The following is a 22,053-nucleotide window of genomic DNA, read 5'->3' on the forward strand; positions in this document are numbered from 1 at the left end:
AGCACGATCAAGAACAACTTCCACTGTATCAGGACGCATCACACTACCACATCATTGATTATCTTGTATTACAGCAAATATATTTTGTATACTTTATACCAGAATTGATTGTAATGAGAGAGGTGATGAACTAGGACTTCTATCAGTAATGCTAGAAATGGATTTTTATAACATTAACTGTAAATACATTTCACATTACAATCACAGCATAAGACATTGCAATCCTTAGCTTTATTTTTAAGTTTTACATCTTTATTGAAATCTACTTACAGTCTTCATCATTGACATCTAGCTCTTCAATGAGGGTGCACTCTATCAGAGACAGAGTGCCTCCTTGCTATAAATTGAGAAGAACAAAAGCAAGTGCTGTGTCATTATACTGCAAAGCACACCATGCTTTTAACCCCTAAAACTCCCAGGACAGACCCTTTGTAGTGTCCAGACTTACATTCCTCAGTATCGTAACTATATACAGTGTATATAAAAAGTCTACACACCCCTGTTATAATTGCAGGTTTGTCATATATTTTTGCACCTTTAATTTGATATAGCAACCAGCAATATTCAAGTGAAAACAAATGGAAATATTTTAGGGGGATAAAAATGGGGGGAAACGTCTAATACCCTGTTTGCAAAGTGTAACTCACTTTGAGTAGATGCAGCTTGCCACTGGAGGTGCGAGTGCAGATCAGGAGGTGTTTGGTGAAGAGGAAACACTGGCGCTCGCCCTCTTTGCGCAACGAAAGTGTGCCCAGGCGCACTTTGCTCAGTTTGCCTCTTTCCACTGAAGGCAGCTGGATCAGAGAGCCTGAAAAAGGAGGCCAGATTATTGAGGAGAAGGAGGAAAATGAATACAATCTAATTTAAATAAACAAGGGCAGCACGTTCCTGGGGAGGGAGACGCAAGAGACTCAATCCAATTAGTCGCATTAGAAGACACTGTGTGTCATGTATCAGGAAACTCTGGACTCCAGTTTCCATCAGCCACTGCACTGCACTACATGTCACATGACCACCTGCACCTGATTCACGTTTCCGTTAATGAGCACTCTTGTATATATAGCCATTGTCTGCACTGTTTCTCTGTCTTTCGTTGTCTTAGACTTTCGTGTTCCATGTTCCCGTGTTTTGTTTCATGCCACAGTATTTTGCCTAGTTGTCTTAGTGTCTTTGTTTTGTTCTTTGATTGTTTAGATAAATGTTATATACTGCGATTGCTTCCGAGCCCATCCTTGATTCGTGACACTGTGACATTGGCATCAGATAAAATAATAATAATGTGGCATATAATTCTGGAGTTAATAATGGCCCACTGACACGCAAAGGCAGTAGGACCTTTGGAAAAGACGTCATGATATGTGTGACTCACCTTGCCGTACAAAGGTCTGGCTGGTGTCCAAGAGGATGTCGCAGCCCTCCACAATCATGCGCTCAATGGCAAGATTCTTACGGATGTTCTCAGTGTCACTCACTTCATCATGCATCATTCTGAAAATGAAGCCCCCCCCAAAAATCACTTGCCCTTATATAACTGTACAATATAGTACACGTTAACTAGATACATCTTGAGGTTTAAAAAATAAAATATTTCTAATTGCCAGTATTAGCATTTAAAATTCTAGTTAATACTAAAGGGACATGTGACTGGTTAAAGGCCTAAGTGACATGCATAAACCATATCTTTTGCAGAACAATTCCTCAGAAAATGCACTTTGGCATATGGTACATGAGACTATATAATATGAGCATGAAGGGTTTCAACAAGGATTAATTTGATCTCAGCTTAGCATAATTGATAAATCTATAATTTTACATTATAAAACCACAATTACGTACTTATTAAGAGCCTAGCCATTGTACTGAAATAAAATTTAGCATACTTGGATAGCTCCTCCAGTTTTGACTTGGCAAAATCCAGACTCTTGCGTTCTACATGCTCATGGGGAGTATGGGCAAGCAGTTCATGCAGAGTGATGATATATCGAGGAATCTGGAACACAGTGAGATTTAATAGTTAATCATATTTTAAACATTGTTAAGTCTAAAAGGTAAAAAATAATCAAGCAAATGTTTCCTTTAACATGAATTGTCTCTTTCAAAGATACACTTCAAAGATGTACACCTGAAACATTGGGTAGGTCAGAAACGTCTCCAGCATTCGGCCCTCACAGGCAGCATTGGACTCGTACTGCTTCAGTAGCTTGTCAAAGTCCCGGTTCTGCTTGCAGTTAGCTAGAACCTGAAGACTGTACTGGTGGTTCCGTACATATTCTTGGTAGATGTTTAACATCGGCAGCAATATATCAAAGAGGTCAGCTAAAAAGTGACAAAGATTATGAATGGAGATATATTAACATCATTTTTTTGTGAATCTTAAATCACATTCCTTCATTAATGAATGTAATAACTGATAGAATTGCTATAGCAGATAAATTTGCCAACAACCAAAAAATGTTTAGTATCTAGTTTAAATAAAGTAGTTTGGCCAAAATATTCTAGTGTAGTGATCTGCTCTTACTTTTATTTATTTATACCAGGAAAGCCTCTGTTGAAAGTCTTTGTGATAACAGTCCTTTAACCATTTTTTCAATTATTCACAAACGTTTAATTTGACATTACTGAGCATCTGAATGTGAGAATATGGTATATATGTTAGTGCTGCAATAAACCCCTAAAATTTTAAACCTATTTGTACTATATTAACAAACATTACTGTTTTCTTTTAACACATCTAATTTCATAGTTACTTTTAATTTTAATTAAACATTCGATTCAAAAGTGAACATTCAATTTTATGTGCTTGGGCTGCAAAAAAATCAATAAATAGCAAAAGGCACTTACCTAAAACTAATCTTGGCCAATTGGCAAGTCTTGCTTTTAGGCCTTGGTGAAATATCTCATGAAGAAACATTATAGTTTCACTTGGGGAAAAAAGTTAGATAAGAATGTTTTAGAGTAACATCACTATCAACAGTGTCTTCTGATAAATGGAAAGACAATGTCAAACTTTATTGAGTATAATATGAGACCAGCATATTTTACCATGGCCGGGTTATGGAATATATATATATATACCTATTGAGGAAAATGCTGCTAACGTCATCATGGCCTATTGGAGGTTTTTTGGAACTGGCAGCCATCCTGAGCGGCCGCAGAAAGCAGTTCACCAGGATGGACAGCTGGAGCACATATTCAGTCTCAGCCTCCAACATGTTGAAGACAATCTGGTTCCGCTTCCTCATGCTTTCAGCATGGGGTGAGCAGATGTAGTCTTGAACAATGATCTTCCACTTTCTTCGGCAAAGCCAGCCACGCATGAAGCTTTGTATCTACAAGCACCATAAACTTAGCTGATCTCATAAGGTCATTATGAATTTTACAATTTTAAAATATATATTCTAATTATATATATATAATATATATATTCTAATTTTTACTATACTATACTATACTATACTTTATCAAAGTGAAACTCTTCACCAAAACTACCCACATACCTAACCTCTCTGATGTTATTCTGAGATAAATAACAATTATATCTGCTTTCAGTCAAAATAATTAAAATGATGACAGACATTATTTGGCATGTTCAAAGTGTAATAAACTGAGGAGGAGTTTAGTAGTGTGTTAAGCATCTAAATAAATCTTTATACTTTTGTACCTTGCAGCACTTTCTGCACCTTAAGACATTTGCACTAGCATATCATGGTCCTTTTGAATGTTTGTATTTGGGGTTTTTATCCATTATGTTTGCACGTTTTTCATGTACCTCTGTTTTTTTTTTTCTTTTCAATTGTCTCTTTACACTGATCAGCCATAACATTAAAATCACTGAGAGGTGAAGTGAATAACATTGATTATCTCTTTACAGTGGCACCTGTCAAGGGGTGCGATATATTAGGCAGCAAGTGAACAATCAGTTATCAAAGTTGATGTGTTGGAAGCAGGAAAAGCCGGGTGTGTGTGTCTTGCTCACCTAGGGAACAGTTGACACCAGGATGCACTATGGGAAGAAGGCAAACTGGCAGAGGCAGTATGATGCTCTGGGCAATGTTCTGCTGGGAAACCTTTGGTCCTGGAATTCATGTGGAAGTTACTTTGACACGTACTACCTACCTAAATATTGTTGCAGACCATGTACACCCCTTCATGCCAACAGTATTCCCTAATAGCAGTGGTCTCATTCATCAGGATAATGAGCCCTGCAACACTACAAAAATTGTTCAGGAATGGTCTGAGGAACATGACAGAGTTCAGGGTGTTGACTTGGCCTCCAAATTCCCCAGCTCTCAATCCGATATCTGGGAAGTGCTGGACAAACAAGTCCCCACCTCACAACTTAAAGAAGCTGCTGCTAACATCAGAAGAATTCATCCATTTCTATCCACACAGGCCTCTCAGGTGTTTGTTCAGTCCCTTGTCATTTTGAGACTGGGCTACTGTAACTCGCGCCTGGCAGGTCTGACCTCTGCAATTGATCCAGAATTGCTACACTCCCTCCACTGGCATCCTGTAGCTGCCTGCATCAGATTTAAAATGATGCTTGTCTACAAAGCCAAAAAATTACTAGCACTCACTTACCTCAAAGCACTTATCACACACCACACTGCACCACGCTCCCTCCAATCCTCTAGCACTGCTCGACTTGTCTCACCATCTTTCATGGTACAAGGAAGGCATGCATCAAGACTGTTCTCTGTTCTGGCACCTAGGTGCTGGGATTAACTTCTCCTACAGCTGGCAGTCACTGGTGGTCTTCAAATGACGTTTATAGACTTACCTTTTCCTGAAGTACTTATATTAGCACTTTTTTTTTTAAAATCGTGTTGTCTTTTCTTACTAAATTACTTCCCAACAGAGATTTTAGACTGATGGTATTCTTAGTCCGTGATCTAGTCAACCAGCATCAGGATGTATTTATTGATAGAGACTTCAAAGCACTTCACTCTGGATAAAGGTGTGTGCCAAGGCCATAAATGTAAATGTCTAATGTCTTGGTGCCAGATACTACAGCACACCTTCAGTTTTGTGAACTCCATGCCTCGATGGGTCAGAGCTGTTTTGGCGTCACAAGGGGGACCTGCACAATATTAGGCACATAGTTTTAATGTTGTGGCTGATCTGTGTATTTTTAAACACTGAAATGGCTCACTACCTCATTTTGTTGTGCGATCTGCAGAATGATAATAAAGTTGTCTTTGACTTTCATTTCAGTAGTGGTACCATTAATATAATGTTCACCAAATGAAAATTATGTATAGTAACTGATTATAGATGGACCTGTAGTGCAGTCATAAAATCTCCAGAGAATTCAAACTACTTACCTTCTTTATTTTCTTTATATCAGGGTCATCCTCTTCTTGATTGGAATGACAAGGTAACATTCTCTCCTTTGCTTTGTTCAGCGACACAACCTAATGTGAAACACAGTAAAAGCAACCTCATCAGACTAAAATAAGGGGCGAATATTTGATTTATCTAGAAGTACTATAAAAATGGATGGTGAATGTATAATCCCAATTAAGTCCACTTCAGTTCCAAGTGGTAACAGCACAAAATGTGGAAATGTTGGATGAGGGTGAATATTTATGCACTATACATGTATTAATTTAATGATGTTGAATTTGACCTCAGCCTTGAGCCTTTCGATCTCTGTGTCCTGGTCTTCAAGCTGTGTGCGGAGCTGATTGGCAGCCACCTTCTCCGTCTCCATGATCTGCACCAGGTGGATGTACTTTTGCATTAGCACCTCATGCGTGATGATGAGGTCAGAGTACCTGAAGAAGGGATGATGACAGAGAGATGAAGAAAAAGGGATGAACAGAGTGAAAGCAGTGATTCAAACTACAGAACAATTCTGCTATTTCTATGTGGTAAACATTTTGTTACAACTAAATATTATAAATTAATTATGCATTTATGCATATATAGAATATTAGTCAGTGATGTAAACTTTAAACATACGGGGTTGATGGGTGACCTGAGAGTGAACCTGCACTGTGCTAAAAATTAAAGATGGTGAATTTATGGGTAAAAAAACAAATAATAGGGATTTGTATGGATCAAAGAGCTTCTCTTGAGAAAAGCTTCTAATTCACTTTTTGTGCCTTGAAATTTTACAGCTTGAAATTTGTTCCATTTTTACATGTAGAAAAACTACAACCACAGAAATGACACATCAGAACATTCAGCTTTTCCTGATACAGCTGCAGTATTTCTGAAATACTATCGCGTTCAGCCACTGCAACTTACATAAGCTAAAGGTGTTTCTTTCTCAGCAAAATCAGTTAAATGCATTCGCTGCTGTACCTGGCTTGCTGAATGGCTTCCACCCACTCAGTACACTCTGTATCCTCTTCGGCCCGTAACTCCAGAGGTTTCTGCCCATCATGGCCGAAGATGACCAGGAAATAGTGCTTAATAAGGGATAGAAAATTAAGTCATCAGTAAACACAAGGCACATTGGTCATACAATGAGTATTGCGCAGGTGGTATTTACTATTATTGCAAAAAAAGGTCTGGAAAGGAGCAAGCTCTCACAGCAGTCACACTGTTGACATTTTCCCCCAAAGTAGAAGAGTTGTTTGAAGGAAGTGGTGCTAAAGTTGCAGCACAGGTAAGTAAAAACATTGAGAGGTTTTATTTAGAATTTTCTTTTCCATAAGAGGATTATACTGTAATTTGCAATTCAAAAGCCCAAAAGGGTGTTAACGCAATAGGTCGAGAGTGAATGTATGAGTGTGTGTACACATGTATGTTATAGGACTTAAGCTTAAGGGCTTTTTGTCTTCTCTCATCGCATAGCAGGTCATCTGGTGTGTGTGTGTGTGTGTGTGTGTGTGCGCGTGCGTGCATGTGTGCACATATCTGCACTTATGTAACAGCCTTTGCTTCTCATCTCTGCTTTTAATGCACTCTCCTCAGCCCCAGGCCTTGTTTAAGCTGGAAGATAACAATAGAATCACTGTTTCCTTACACACACTTCTCATTCTGCCTCACATCCACCGCTCCAACTCATCATCACAATCACACAGTCTCCTGATAGCACTTATTTGTGTGTTAAACTAACAAAATTATATCTACTTCATTATATTCACTACCACTGTATACTCACTGAAAGAGGGAACTCACATTTGTATTGCCTGTGTGTTTATAAATCTACACAATGCACAGTGACCTCTATACTTTCTTTTATTTTTATTCAAATGGCTATGTTACTACCAGGGAGGCTTCTATTATTTGTAAGGTAGTGGTGCATTGTGTAGCAAGGACACACTTGCATGTGCACTTGTCTCTTAAAGCTTAGCAGACTGTAACGTTGTGTGAAGGAGCCTTATTTTCAGAGGACTGTGTTCATAGAATCAACAAAATAATATAGAGTAATCTAATGCAAACTCTATGCAAAGAATGTAATTTATCATCTGAGGCCAGAGTTCACTAGTAGGATGGGGGGTGGGGGGGGGAGGGGGTAGGATATCTTGTGTAACGTTTTGTGGTGAGTGCTTCTGGAATAATAATACAGTACCACTTCAGCATAACACGAAACCCGATTTCCATGGTAACATGAGACATTTCACTTGTTTCCTGTTCTGTCAAGTATGTTTCATTTAAAATCTAAATCTTTAGCAGGTACAATCAAAGAGATGGATTGTCTTAATAACTAATAGCCACAGCTGTTTGGTAAAATGTAACCACAGTAAAAGCTTAACAGGAGTATTTTTGCCATCAAAAGCTGTAATCAGTTCAATGTGGTAATGAAAATGTGTCAGCTATGCTTCCAAAATACACTGATCTGATTTTTGTATTCCAGATGAATGATGGTGGCTTGATGGACTTCATAATGAATCTTATAATGACTCCACAAACAACTGTTCTATGAATATGCAGAGCAGTTTGCACATATCAAAGGCCTCCTCAGTCCAGCTGGCCAACAAAACAAATTACAATGAGCCATTTGCTTTTAGAATGTATTACTTTGAAGCTCTATTCTTTTGTAGTAGTTTGGAGCTTCATGGCAGACATGCTGTTGAGGAAAATTTTAATAGTATTGGTCCACTGAGAGACCTTTGTCAAATAGGGTTCAATGCAGTCTAATGGCATTCCTAATTTTCCATAAAGATGATGTGCCACATGTTTACTACTGTCATATCCCAGTTTATCTCTAGTCCTGGCTGAGGTTTCCAGTGGTCCAACTTATCAAATTACTAACCACCAGCCTAGCCAGTTAGCATCACCTGAGCATGTATCTGAATTCTGTTTGATCCTGTTTTTCTGAAGTCCTATTAATGTTCCATTGCACAATTCTGAACCTTATCTCATCTTACTTTCTATCACCAGCCTTTTGCCCATTTTCCTGTTTCTGCCTTTTGAATCCCTTTAATACTGATATTTACTGATATTTTAACATTTCACATGTTTTTGACAATGCATTTGAAATGTGGATTTGCATTTTGAAGTGTGAATGTGCATTTTTCATGTTTGGAACACAGGATTTTGACATTCAAATCAATAAAGCTAGCAATTCCAAAGGAACCATGAAATCAGTGCAAGTAACAGTATCAAGCCAGAATTGCATGGTTGGAGAAAGTCAACACAAACTTGCTCATGGAAGAGGCAGTTTGCTTTCCACAGCAATTCTTTTAATATGTACACGCCATGTTCACAGTGGCCTCCACCACTGTGAAGGTTTCTATTTAACCAGTATACCACACTAGCTTCCTCAAGCTTACCCTAATGTTATACCATTTAGATATACCTGATAATTATGATAGCCAAACAAGTGATGATTTTTCTCACACCTTGAGCACTGAGGTTTCCTACATCGGTCATCTTACTACTCACTGGAAGGGCATTAGAATTGACTACACTATCAAGAAACATCCATTTAGATCAGCGTTTGATCATCTTCCAGATAGCAAGGAAAGCGGTGAAAGGTTACTCTAGAATGAAGCTGCACCTTGCACCCTATATCAAAATTCTCCATGACTAGTACTAGCATGCAGAAATGAACACCTCACGCTAGATGAACTCATGAATATGCCAATAAATCTCAGCTTACTTCAGGAAAGAAAAAGGCCAGTAAATGACCTCCCGCCAATGCCTCTGCATTTACTAAAAGGTTAACAGTGAGGTCACCATGCGATTGAAATTTTTTTAGTTTTCATTATCCAACATTTGTTCCATTACAGAATCATCTTCTACATTTGCATCCAACATTTGTTCCATTACAGAATCATCTTCTACATTTGCTCTTTCAGCATTCTATGCCACAAAATATTTCAGATATCAGTAATAGTTCACTGTCATGGCCATTTCCTCTGTTAGTTAATCTGCATGAAATATTACTTGCCCTCCTGGCTGGCTCGCCAAATTTGTTGTGGGGATTTTTTTCCATCTCCCACGTGGGTTCAAGGATAAGCAAGGAAGCCAAACTTCTTAGAATCAGCAAGAACTTTATTACAAAGGTAAACCCAAGCAATAAAGGAGGTCGGTCTCGAGAGTGAATCTTGAAGAGTTGACCATAGTGCATGATATCCCCATGACACAACCCATCTCAAGACCAGCACACATTCCCTCAAATAACCAATTACTGTACATGCCTAGAAAGCAGACCAGTGTGAATGAGCCAATACATCTCACAGTTGGCTCCAGTTCACTATGATAATATTTAATTTCTGGTTATTAATTTTCCTACACATACAAGTATTTAAGAATTTAGACTGGGCCCGTAAAGAGGCCAAAAATGCCTTAAGATGTGCATTTAAGTATCTTGCACCTCAACATCAGTATATTACCCCTTAAGTATGAAACTATCATTCCTGCCTATGATGATGATCTTAGTGGGGTATTCAACAAGAAGAAAGCTATTTATATGTCCCCTCAATATCCAGCCGGTTGTGCCATTGCTTTTCTGGCTGGCATTACCCCTCTTTATAGTCATATCTATTCTATCATATTCTATTCTACCTCTTTATAGTCATATCTATTCTAACACTGTTTTACAGTTAAATCTTGCTAACCTCTCTGTCTAGTCCCTATAGCTGTAAAACATACAGAAACTTGATTGATTGAATACATCCAATCACCGGCCATTTTAATAAGAACACCTGTACCCCTGCTCATTATCCAATCAGCCTAGTGCAGTAGCACAATGCATAAACTCCTACAGATAAAGGTCAGACTGGTTTGAGTATTTCAGAAACTGCTGATCTCAGAATGCACAACACATCAAACCTTGACGTACATGGAAGACCAGACTAGATTCCAGTCAAGAACAGTCAGCTAAGAACAAGAATCTGAAGTTACAGTGGGCACAAGCTCCCTGAAACTGGATAGTTGATGATTGGAAAAACCTCACCTGGTCATTTTCCAATTTTCAACTGTCCAGTTTTGTGAGCCTGTTCCCATTGGTTATCTGACTTACCATAGCCTTTTTGTCAGCTTGAACCAGTCTGGCCATTCTTCTCTGACCTCATTCATCAACGGGGCATTTCTGCCTACAGAACTGCTGCTCACTGGTTGTTTTTTTATTATTGGCACCATTCTGGTAAACTCTAGAAACTGTCAGGCATGAAATCCCAGGAGATCAGCAATGAAATACTCACACAAGCCCATCTGGCACCAACAGCAACCGTGCCATGGTCACTCAGATCACATTTTGTCCCCATTCTGATGTTTGATGTGAATATTAACTGAAGCTCTTTACCTGTATCTGCATGATTATTAATTAATATATGATTTATGTTTGACTGATTCAATAATTACATAAACATCATGTACACAATTACAGGTGTACAGGTGCTCTTAATAAAGGGCTGGTGAGAGTATCTGTAGTATTTTTTATAATCTAAAAAAAATGGAAAACCACATTTAAAACCAGTTTGGCCAGTATGAATACTTAGTTAATACTTAGTGTCATGAAGCCTAGTAAATCTCCCAACAGTATTCAGTGCATTCATCAATAATTCATCAGGAAAACATAAAAAATGCTCCATGTGAACTGTGTGCTGTATGTGGACTTTCCAGAGCCTAAAATTATATATATTTCGACTGTTTTGCCAACTTAAATTTTTTGTTGTTGTAATTTTTCATCTGCTAACGTTTTCTGCATTTTCATCACACTAATTAAAAGAAGCACAGATATCCTGGCGTCAAGTTGCGTTATTGGAATTTATGACATTAAAAGAACATCTTTCATCACTTTGCTTTGGCACTCTGACCCAGGCCTTCAGAGATTTACTTTTGCAAATCTCAATGTCAGTGTAACCCTCTATACATTTACACTTGAGTGAACTTTCTTTGAAACTGTCACTAGCAGAAAGAACTGACAAGGTATTGGAGAACAGTCAAAGTAGCCTCAGAGTGGAAACTTTAGTTGAATTATCCTCAAGAACCAGTCTCAGGGAGTCTTAATGTCGTCTCAGGGAGTTTTTCCTTGCCACCATCCCCTCTGACTTACTCATTAGGCATAAGTTAATAAATTTTAAACTTATATCTGGAATTTATATATTTCTGTAAAGCTGCTTTGTGACAAGATCCATTGTTAAAAACACTATACAAATAAAACATTTTTGGAAATGAAGATGGCAGAGAGGTTCAATCTTAGCCATTTTTTACCCTCTGCAAAGTTCTTTTAAAAAGTTTCAACTTGGCAACTCTGTCACCTCACTAATAATTTACAGCTATCTCATTTACTCATTGGGCTCAATGTACAGTATATATACAGTATATCACTTTAAGACTTCTTGCCTTGTGAAGTCTTGCCAGTGTCCCATTGATGTACATTAGTTAGTTGTATCTTAGTTTGTACAATAGTTGGTTTGGCCATATTTTAAATACTGCCTGTTTGACTATGGCCTAAGCCTTATGTTTTGACTAGTGTTTGTATGACATTTCCCAAAAGTTTCCTGCCCAGCATGAAACACAAAAACTATAGAAAATGGCATCAATAAACAAATTTATGCAAAACTGAAAATGTTTTACCTCACAAACAATCACAAAACCGCAATTTGTTCTTCCTCAGACACGTGAGGAAACAGGGAAGAATATTACATAAATATTATGCACAACAAATGTCCCTTTGGTTTCACCAATGTTCTGTATGTCTCATTTACTGTAATTAAATTTGTGTTAAATCGGCCACATATTGGCCAAACGGCAACACAACGCTTTCTAGATATCAGCACTGGCATTGGCCATTAAAAATCCATATAAGTCGACCACTACTTGTGACTATAGTATTTGGTGGGCTCAGGTACTAGGTGGGGAAAACCCTGGACACCAACATGAGCTGGTGAGCTGACATGATTAAGAGCTAAAGTCATATTCATAAATATAACCTGCTAACACAAGTAGCTAGCATGAACTAGCCCGTCAGGATTTCTGAGGTAATTTTAAGTCATATTCATAAATGTACACAATTTACCCTGATAATGCTAGCTATTAGTAAACAAAACATTTTTTGGCTGTAATTCTGAGAAGATTTTTGAGCAATAGTTAGAAAATGTTCATAATCAGTCTATTATCTTGGTTATTAAAGACTAAATTAAACTGTCAGGTAGTTGTATCCAACACGGAGCCTGAAGCCTATCCGAGGGAGCTCGAGACATAGGGCGGGGGACACACCGGACAGGGTGCCAAACCATTACAGGGCACAATCACACACACATTCGCACACTACTGACAATTTGGAAATGTCAATCAGCCTACAGTGCATGTTTTTTATACTGGGGGAGGAAACTGGAGTACCCAGAGGAAACCTCAGAAGCATGGGGAGAAAATGCAGGCTCAGCGCATGCATAGCAGGGGCAGGATTTGAGCCCCCAACCCCTGGAGTTGTTTGTGGTATTTTAATAAAAAGTGTACTTGCTTTTCATAACAGTTCTGGATGTTCTTGTTAAATTTACAAAATTTCTTTTACACAAGTACTTTTTTTCTGGCAACCACAGCTGCCAGTTTTTACCTAAATTTTACGGGATTTTTTTTAACAGAATGTCATGCAAATGTGCTAACCACAAAACCGTCATGCCCCCCCTTAAAGAAATGAGTTTAAGTAAATGTCTATTTAACAATAAAGCAAACCTGGCCATCAGCACTTTTGCTATAGGGCCTTTTATTTTACTAGCTGTTTTACATAGTTAATATTTGCTGAGTGAATGTTTCAGCTAGTCACATGCATTCTTGAAGATCTGAATTTGAATGCATCATTGTCAACATGCCACTGGACTGGACAAATGAAATGACACTGTGCCAAGTCAAACCACAATTGTGAAATGTTACTGTTATATGGTTTTACTAAACATAATCCTCTGTTATTTGGAAAAGAATAAGTGTCCAGTAACTGCTCGAAGTATGTGACCAGTGCAAACATAATAGACAATACAGTCTGCAGTGGACAATCTCAGAGATGGGTTAGAGTGTGAGAGATGGCAGGGCAGTGCAGGGACATTTGCTCTAATATAGTACAGTATGCATGTGTGCAGCGAAGCTGATACAGCAGCTCCTTCTCAGAAATAGTTTTGCGTAGTCATGCTGCGAGTCTTTACCTACACTTAGTATTGATATCTACTGAGTTGCACGTTGCAGGTCGGAGTTCCACATGTTAAACCCCACTGCTCTAGGCAGACGAGGACTTTCAGTCAGACAGGTCTGTAGTGAAATTCTAAACAACTGCCAATCAATACTATAGGCTACTCAGTGCCAGAGTCACCTTTTTTTTTTCCAGAGTCACCATAATGATTAATGCTGTGCTTCACCTAAACCTAACCTTCAACTCAGCAACCCAAAGTAATCATTATGGCTTTTAGTATTTTATTTTCTTTCTTTATGGGTTTATTTTTAAATTAAAGAAATTCTACCAACCAAATGTCCCCACAAGGTCAAAACGGTCACATCCTACCCTTGTGGATACATTTGGTCCCCACTAAGGAATAAAAACATGCTCACACACACACACACACACACACACACACACACACACACACACAATAATAATAATAATAATAGGATAATAATAATAATAATAATAAAATAATAATAATAATAATAGGATACTACTACTACTACTACTACTACTAATAATAATAATAATAATAATGGAGGTATACCTGCTTATCTGAATTGTCTCGGCTGATTGTGGATACTTTGGGCGCTGAGACGCGCTCGCAGGTGCATCCTTCCAATAAGTAAATCCCCGTCGGCCTGGTGCTCTGCTCATTCTCAAAGTAAAACAAGATGTTTTGATACAGAGCAAAGTATTTCTCGTTCCAGCGACTGTTCTCGGTCGCTTTCTTGCTCAGGTAGCCCCGCTTCGTTCCCTCTTTACGCGCGATCACAGAGAGATAAAGTGCGTGCCCCTCATTATAGCGCACACTTTTCTGCATTTTCCACCCAAACGTCTCACGCCGTTTTGCTTGAGACCATGATCATCGGAGACGGACCTAAATTTTTTTTTAAATATAAAAAAAACTTACTTACTTTTTTTTAAGTAAGAAAAGTGGAAATGATTTAAAGAAAGATCATCCAGAAATATCCGAACCGTGCAGCAAAATCTCCTGCGACAAAAGAGCGCGCTTAAGTCCACAAAGATCTCGTTAAACGCTTGGTCGATTACTATTCGTGTCTAGTGTACACAATAACATAAAGAAAAAAAAAAGATTGAGTGAACAGACGCTAAAAGCAGAATCGACCCTAATCGGCTTTAGTCGCAACTTAAAGAGACACTGTTTCCTCAGCGGTGTGCTGAAGATGCGCTACTGGTTCCCCAGAGACACTGTAAGGTGCTTTACTGTGGAACGCCAACGGATTAGAAACTCACTTAGTATCTGTAAACACCGCTAAAACAATAAACCCGTTCCTGAAATGCTTCTATAAGACAGGTTCTGAATTAACTGACACAACATTCTGTGTTATTAATGATGTGAAGCAGCACCACGGGACACTATTCTCTATTTCTGCTGTTTTTCTTTCTTGCTGTAGATTTTAATTTTAGCCTACTTGCCTAATAGCCTTTGTAGGCTATTTATGCATAGTTTATTAGGCCTACAGCAGAAAACGGACTAATAGTAATTAAAATATTTCACATTTTGCCCTTTCAGTAGTTTAAGATGTGGTAGAGTTTACACCCTCTAGTGGCCATTTAAAAAAAAAATCCGCTCAGATTAAAGTCAGACTACTACAACCAGTTTAGTAATTAAAAAAAGGGTTGTTTAATTAATATATATATATATATATATATATATATATATATATATATATATATATATATATATATATATAAATCGGTGTCTAAGATGAAGAAAATAACTGAAATTTCAGGACAGTTTAACACCTTATTCATTCATCTTCAGTAATCAGTTTATCCTGGTCAGGGTCACATCTGGGAAAACTGGCAGCAAGGCAGGAGAATCCACCGGATGCGACACCAGTCATTCACTTTACACCACACACACATTCACACTCTCATTCACACCTGCTGGTTTTTGGACAGTGGAAGGAAACTGGAAAACCCAGAGAAAACCCTCAAACCCTCTCAAACATGGGGAGAGTCTGTGAAACTCTACACAGACAGTAACCCGAGTCCAGGATCTGAACATCTTATACAGGTTGAATTAACCACCAAATAAGATAAAATAATGCAGCTGTGGTTTACAGAACAGATATAATCATATTTTAGATTTGGAACAGCATTCCTTCTTAATGATCTCTCAAACGAAATGAGGGCATGTAAAACTAATAGTCTTATTTAAAACTCACATCTCTCAAGCCTCTTGTAATAAATGAAACATTAAATATTTTTTAATGGCATTTAAAAATATTTTTTAAATAGGCATTTAAGGATAAGAGTTGGTGATATATCACCGCTCAGCAGAAATTTTGGTACAAAATGAATTATTCCAAAGACATGACATGGCTACTTGTATTGATGTAACACAAAAACAGGAAACAATGATAAACAAGAAATATATAATAGAAAAACGTTTGTTTTATCAACTTGTCACTATGTAATGAACTCTTCACACATGGAAATAATTAGTACAAGTAGGTTCAGAATGTAAAAATTAAATGAATGAATATACTTTTGTGAGATGAATATATAGCAATGGGTCGCAATGGCATTAATATGAATTTCAGCAATAATTAAAAAAAATATATACATTAAAAATAAAAATAAAAACTGTAAAACTCTTCAATGCTTTTTCAGAAAGTGTTTGTGCTGAAAGCAATGGCAATTCCAGGGGGATTATAGTGGATTACTGCTATGTCTGCCAACCCCCAAAATAGCTACACTGTTAACCCTTGCTGTATTTTATATTGTACACTTGCAGGTGTAATTACTACTACAATTCCACAACAGCATAATAATGTGTTGTGCATTGTGCGAAATATGTGTTGTCACTCTGAATTTATATTATATTATATTTTATTTAAAATATAATATAATTGCAGTATGATTTTTTAAGAGTTAAAAATAAGCATGAAGAACTGCATGCACATGCACACACAGACACACATACACACACACACACACACACACACACACACACTCAGAGTCTGTCTGTCTGTCTCACTCTCTCTCTCTCTCGCACTACAACATTCTATACTGCTCAGACTCTGGCTACATAATCTATACTGCTGACTCTGGCTATAACAGTCTATACTGCTCGGACTCTGGCTACAACAGTCTATTCTGCTCAGACTCTGGATAAAACAGTCCATACTGCTCAGACTCTGGATACAACAGTCTATACTGCTCAGACTCTGGCTACATAGTCTATGCTGCTCAGACTCTGGCTACAACAGTCTATACTGCTCAGACTCTAGCAACAACAGTCTATACTGCTCAGACTCTGGCTACAACAATCTATGCTGCTCATACTCTTGATAAAACAGTCTATACTGCTCAGACTCTGGATACGACAGTCTATACTGCTCAGACTCTGGCTACAACAATCTATGCTGCTCAGACTCTGGCAACAACAGTCTAGACTGTTCAGACTCTAGCTACATAGTCTATGCTGCTCAGACTCTGGCTACAGCAGTCTATACTGCTCAGACTCTAGCAACAACAGTCTATACTGCTCAGACGCTGGCTACAACAGTCTATACTGCTCAGACTCTGGCTACAACAATCTATGCTGCTCAAACTCTTGATAAAACAGTCTATACTGCTCAGACTCTGGATACAACAGTCTATACTGCTCAGACTCTGGCTACAACACTCTATGCTGCTCAGACTCTGGCTACAACAGTCTATGCTGCTCAGACTCTGGCTACAACAGTATATACTGCTCAGACTCTGGCTACATAGTCTATACTGCTCAGTCTCTGGATACAACAGTCTATACTGCTCAGACTCTGGCTACAACAGTCTATACTGCTCAGACTCTGGATACAACAGTCTATACTGCTCAGACTCTGGCAACATAGTCTATACTGCTCAGACTCTGGATACAACAATCTATACTGCTCAGACTCTGGATACAACAATCTATACTGCTCAGACTCTGGGTACAACAGTCTATACTGCTCAGACCCTGGCTACAACAGTCTATACTGCTCAGACTCTGGATACATACTCTATGCTGCTCAGACTCTGGCTACAACAGTCTATACTTCTCAGACTCTGGCTACAACAGTCTATACTGCTCAGACTCTGGATAAAACAGTCTATACTGATCAGACTCTGGATACATAGTTTATACTGCTCAGACTCTGGATACAACAATCTATAATGCTCAGACTCTGGCTACAACAGTCTATACTTCTCAGACTCTGGATACATAGTCTATACTGCTCAGACTCTGGCTACAACAGTCTATACTGCTCAGACTCTGGATAAAACAGTCTATACTGCTCAGACTCTGGCTACAACAGTCTATGCTGTTCAGACTCTGGTTACAACAATCTATACTGAGCAGACTCTGGATACATAGTCTATACTGCTCAGACTCTGGATACAACAGCCTATACTGCTCAAACTCTGGATACAACAGTCTATACTGCTCAGACGCTGGCTACATGGTCCATACTGCTCAGACTCTGGCAACAACAGTCTATACTACTCAGACTCTGGATACAACAGTCTATACTGCTCAGACTCTAGCAACAACAATCTATACTGTTCAGACTCTGGCAACAACAGTCTATACTGCTCAGACTCGGGCTACATAGTCTATACTGCTCAGACTTGGGCTACAACAGTCTAAACTGCTAAGACTCTGGCTACATAGTCTATACTGCTCAGACTTGGGCTACAACAGTCTAAACTGCTAAGACTCTGGCTACATAGTCTATACTGCTCAGACTCTGGATACAACAGTCTATACTGCTCAGACTCTAGCAACAACAATCTATACTGCTCAGACTCTGGAAACAACAGTCTATGCTGCTCAGACTCTGGCTACCACAGTCTATACTGCTCAGACTCTAGCAACAACAATCTATACTGTTCAGACTCTGGCTACAACAGTCTATACTGCACAGACTCTTGATAAAACAGTCTATACTGCTCAGACTCTGGCTACAACAGTCTATACTGCTCAGACTCTGGCTACAACACTCTATGCTGCTCAGACTCTGGCTACAACAGTCTATACTGCTCAGACTCTGGATACATACTCTCTGCTGCTCAGACTCTGGCTACAACAGTCTATACTTCTCAGACTCTGGATACATAGTCTATACTGCTCAGACTCTGGATACAACAGTCTATACTGCTCAGACTCTGGCTACATAGTCTATACTGCTCAGACTCTGGATACAACAGTCTATACTGTGCAGACTCTGGCTACATAGTCTATACTGTGCAGACTCTGGATACAACAGCCTATACTGCTCAGACTCTGGATGCAACAGTCTATACTGCTCAGACTCTGGCTACAACAGTCTATACTGCTCAGACTCTGGCTACAACAATCTATGCTGCTCAAACTCTTGATAAAACAGTCTATACTGCTCAGACTCTGGATACAACAGTCTATACTGCTCAGACTCTGGCTACAACACTCTATGCTGCTCAGACTCTGGCTACAACAGTCTATGCTGCTCAGACTCTGGCTACAACAGTATATACTGCTCAGACTCTGGCTACATAGTCTATACTGCTCAGTCTCTGGATACAACAGTCTATACTGCTCAGACTCTGGCTACAACAGTCTATACTGCTCAGACTCTGGATACAACAGTCTATACTGCTCAGACTCTGGCTACATAGTCTATACTGCTCAGACTCTGGATACAACAATCTATACTGCTCAGACTCTGGATACAACAATCTATACTGCTCAGACTCTGGGTACAACAGTCTATACTGCTCAGACTCTGGCTACAACAGTCTATACTGCTCAGACTCTGGATACATACTCTATGCTGCTCAGACTCTGGCTACAACAGTCTATACTTCTCAGACTCTGGCTACAACAGTCTATACTGCTCAGACTCTGGATAAAACAGTCTATACTGATCAGACTCTGGATACAACAGTCTATACTGTGCAGACTCTGGCTACATAGTTTATACTGCTCAGACTCTGGATACAACAATCTATACTGCTCAGACTCTGGGTACAACAGTCTATACTGCTCAGACTCTGGCTACAACAGTCTATACTTCTCAGACTCTGGATACATAGTCTATACTGCTCAGACTCTGGCTACAACAGTCTATACTGCTCAGACTCTGGATAAAACAGTCTATACTGCTCAGACTCTGGCTACAACAGTCTATACTGTTCACACTCTGGTTACAACAATCTATACTGTGCAGACTCTGGATACATAGTCTATACTGCTCAGACTCTGGATACAACAGCCTATACTGCTCAAACTCTGGATACAACAGTCTATACTGCTCAGACGCTGGCTACATGGTCCATACTGCTCAGACTCTGGCTACAACAGTCTATACTACTCAGACTCTGGATACAACAGTCTATACTGCTCAGACTCTAGCAACAACAATCTATACTGTTCAGACTCTGGCAACAACAGTCTATACTGCTCAGACTCGGGCTACATAGTGTATACTGCTCAGACTTGGGCTACAACAGTCTAAACTGCTAAGACTCTGGCTACATAGTCTATACTGCTCAGACTTGGGCTACAACAGTCTAAACAGCTAAGACTCTGGCTACATAGTCTATACTGCTCACACTCTGGCTACAACAGTCTATACTGCTCAGACTCTGGATACAACAGTCTATACTGCTCAGACTCTGGCTACCACAGTCTATACTGCTCAGACTCTGGAAACAACAGTCTATGCTGCTCAGACTCTGGCTACCACAGTCTATACTGCTCAGACTCTAGCAACAACAATCTATACTGTTCAGACTCTGGCAACAACAGTCTATACTGCACGGACTCTTGATAAAACAGTCTATACTGCTCAGACTCTGGCTACAACAGTCTATACTGCTCAGACTCTGGCTACAACACTCTATGCTGCTCAGACTCTGGCTACAACAGTCTATACTTCTCAGACTCTGGATACATAGTCTATACTGCTCAGACTCTGGATACAACAGTCTATACTGCTCAGACTCTGGCTACATAGTCTATACTGCTCAGACTCTGGATACAACAGTCTATACTGTGCAGACTCTGGCTCCATAGTCTATACTGTGCAGACTCTGGATACAACAGCCTATACTGCTCAGACTCTGGATGCAACAGTCTATACTGCTCAGACTCTGGCTACATAGTCTATACTGCTCAGACTCTGGATACAGCAATCTATACTGCTCAGACTCTGGATACAACAATCTATACTGCTCAGACTCTGGGTACAACAGTCTATACTGCTCAGACTCTGGCTACAACAGTCTATACTGCTCAGACTCTGGATACATACTCTATGCTGCTCAGACTCTGGCTACAACAGTCTATACTTCTCAGACTCTGGCTACAACAGTCTATACTGCTCAGACTCTGGATAAAACAGTCTATACTGATCAGACTCTGGATACAACAGTCTATACTGTGCAGACTCTGGCTACATAGTTTATACTGCTCAGACTCTGGATACAACAATCTATACTGCTCAGACTCTGGGTACAACAGTCTATACTGCTCAGACTCTGGCTACAACAGTCTATACTTCTCAGACTCTGGATACATAGTCTATACTGCTCAGACTCTGGCTACAACAGTCTATACTGCTCAGACTCTGGATAAAACAGTCTATACTGCTCAGACTCTGGCTACAACAGTCTATACTGTTCACACTCTGGTTACAACAATCTATACTGTGCAGACTCTGGATACATAGTCTATACTGCTCAGACTCTGGATACAACAGCCTATACTGCTCAAACTCTGGATACAACAGTCTATACTGCTCAGACGCTGGCTACATGGTCCATACTGCTCAGACTCTGGCTACAACAGTCTATACTACTCAGACTCTGGATACAACAGTCTATACTGCTCAGACTCTAGCAACAACAATCTATACTGTTCAGACTCTGGCAACAACAGTCTATACTGCTCAGACTCGGGCTACATAGTGTATACTGCTCAGACTTGGGCTACAACAGTCTAAACTGCTAAGACTCTGGCTACATAGTCTATACTGCTCAGACTTGGGCTACAACAGTCTAAACAGCTAAGACTCTGGCTACATAGTCTATACTGCTCACACTCTGGCTACAACAGTCTATACTGCTCAGACTCTGGATACAACAGTCTATACTGCTCAGACTCTGGCTACCACAGTCTATACTGCTCAGACTCTGGAAACAACAGTCTATGCTGCTCAGACTCTGGCTACCACAGTCTATACTGCTCAGACTCTAGCAACAACAATCTATACTGTTCAGACTCTGGCAACAACAGTCTATACTGCACGGACTCTTGATAAAACAGTCTATACTGCTCAGACTCTGGCTACAACAGTCTATACTGCTCAGACTCTGGCTACAACACTCTATGCTGCTCAGACTCTGGCTACAACAGTCTATACTTCTCAGACTCTGGATACATAGTCTATACTGCTCAGACTCTGGATACAACAGTCTATACTGCTCAGACTCTGGCTACATAGTCTATACTGCTC

At 39.4% G+C, this 22,053-nt stretch overlaps 1 protein-coding gene across 1 annotated transcript in view; it reads right to left on the reverse strand.

The window, feature by feature from the left end:
• The window catches only part of rasgrf2a (Ras protein-specific guanine nucleotide-releasing factor 2a), a 36,980-nt gene extending 22,073 nt beyond the window's left edge, over positions 1-14,907 (reverse strand). Inside the window, exons 1-11 of the mRNA XM_053645731.1 lie at positions 14,106-14,907; positions 6,310-6,416; positions 5,630-5,777; positions 5,325-5,414; positions 3,076-3,329; positions 2,842-2,921; positions 2,123-2,316; positions 1,881-1,990; positions 1,370-1,488; positions 648-808; positions 271-337 (exon numbers count right to left, since the gene is read on the reverse strand). Coding sequence (XP_053501706.1) covers positions 271-337; positions 648-808; positions 1,370-1,488; positions 1,881-1,990; positions 2,123-2,316; positions 2,842-2,921; positions 3,076-3,329; positions 5,325-5,414; positions 5,630-5,777; positions 6,310-6,416; positions 14,106-14,381 — 1,606 coding nt within the window. The 5' untranslated portion in view covers positions 14,382-14,907. The remainder of the gene's footprint in view (positions 1-270; positions 338-647; positions 809-1,369; positions 1,489-1,880; positions 1,991-2,122; positions 2,317-2,841; positions 2,922-3,075; positions 3,330-5,324; positions 5,415-5,629; positions 5,778-6,309; positions 6,417-14,105) is intronic.
• Positions 14,908-22,053: the final 7,146 nt, after the last annotated feature.

This window comes from Ictalurus furcatus, chromosome 16 (genome assembly GCF_023375685.1).
Source record: "Ictalurus furcatus strain D&B chromosome 16, Billie_1.0, whole genome shotgun sequence".
Classification (NCBI taxonomy): Eukaryota; Metazoa; Chordata; class Actinopteri; order Siluriformes; family Ictaluridae; genus Ictalurus; species Ictalurus furcatus.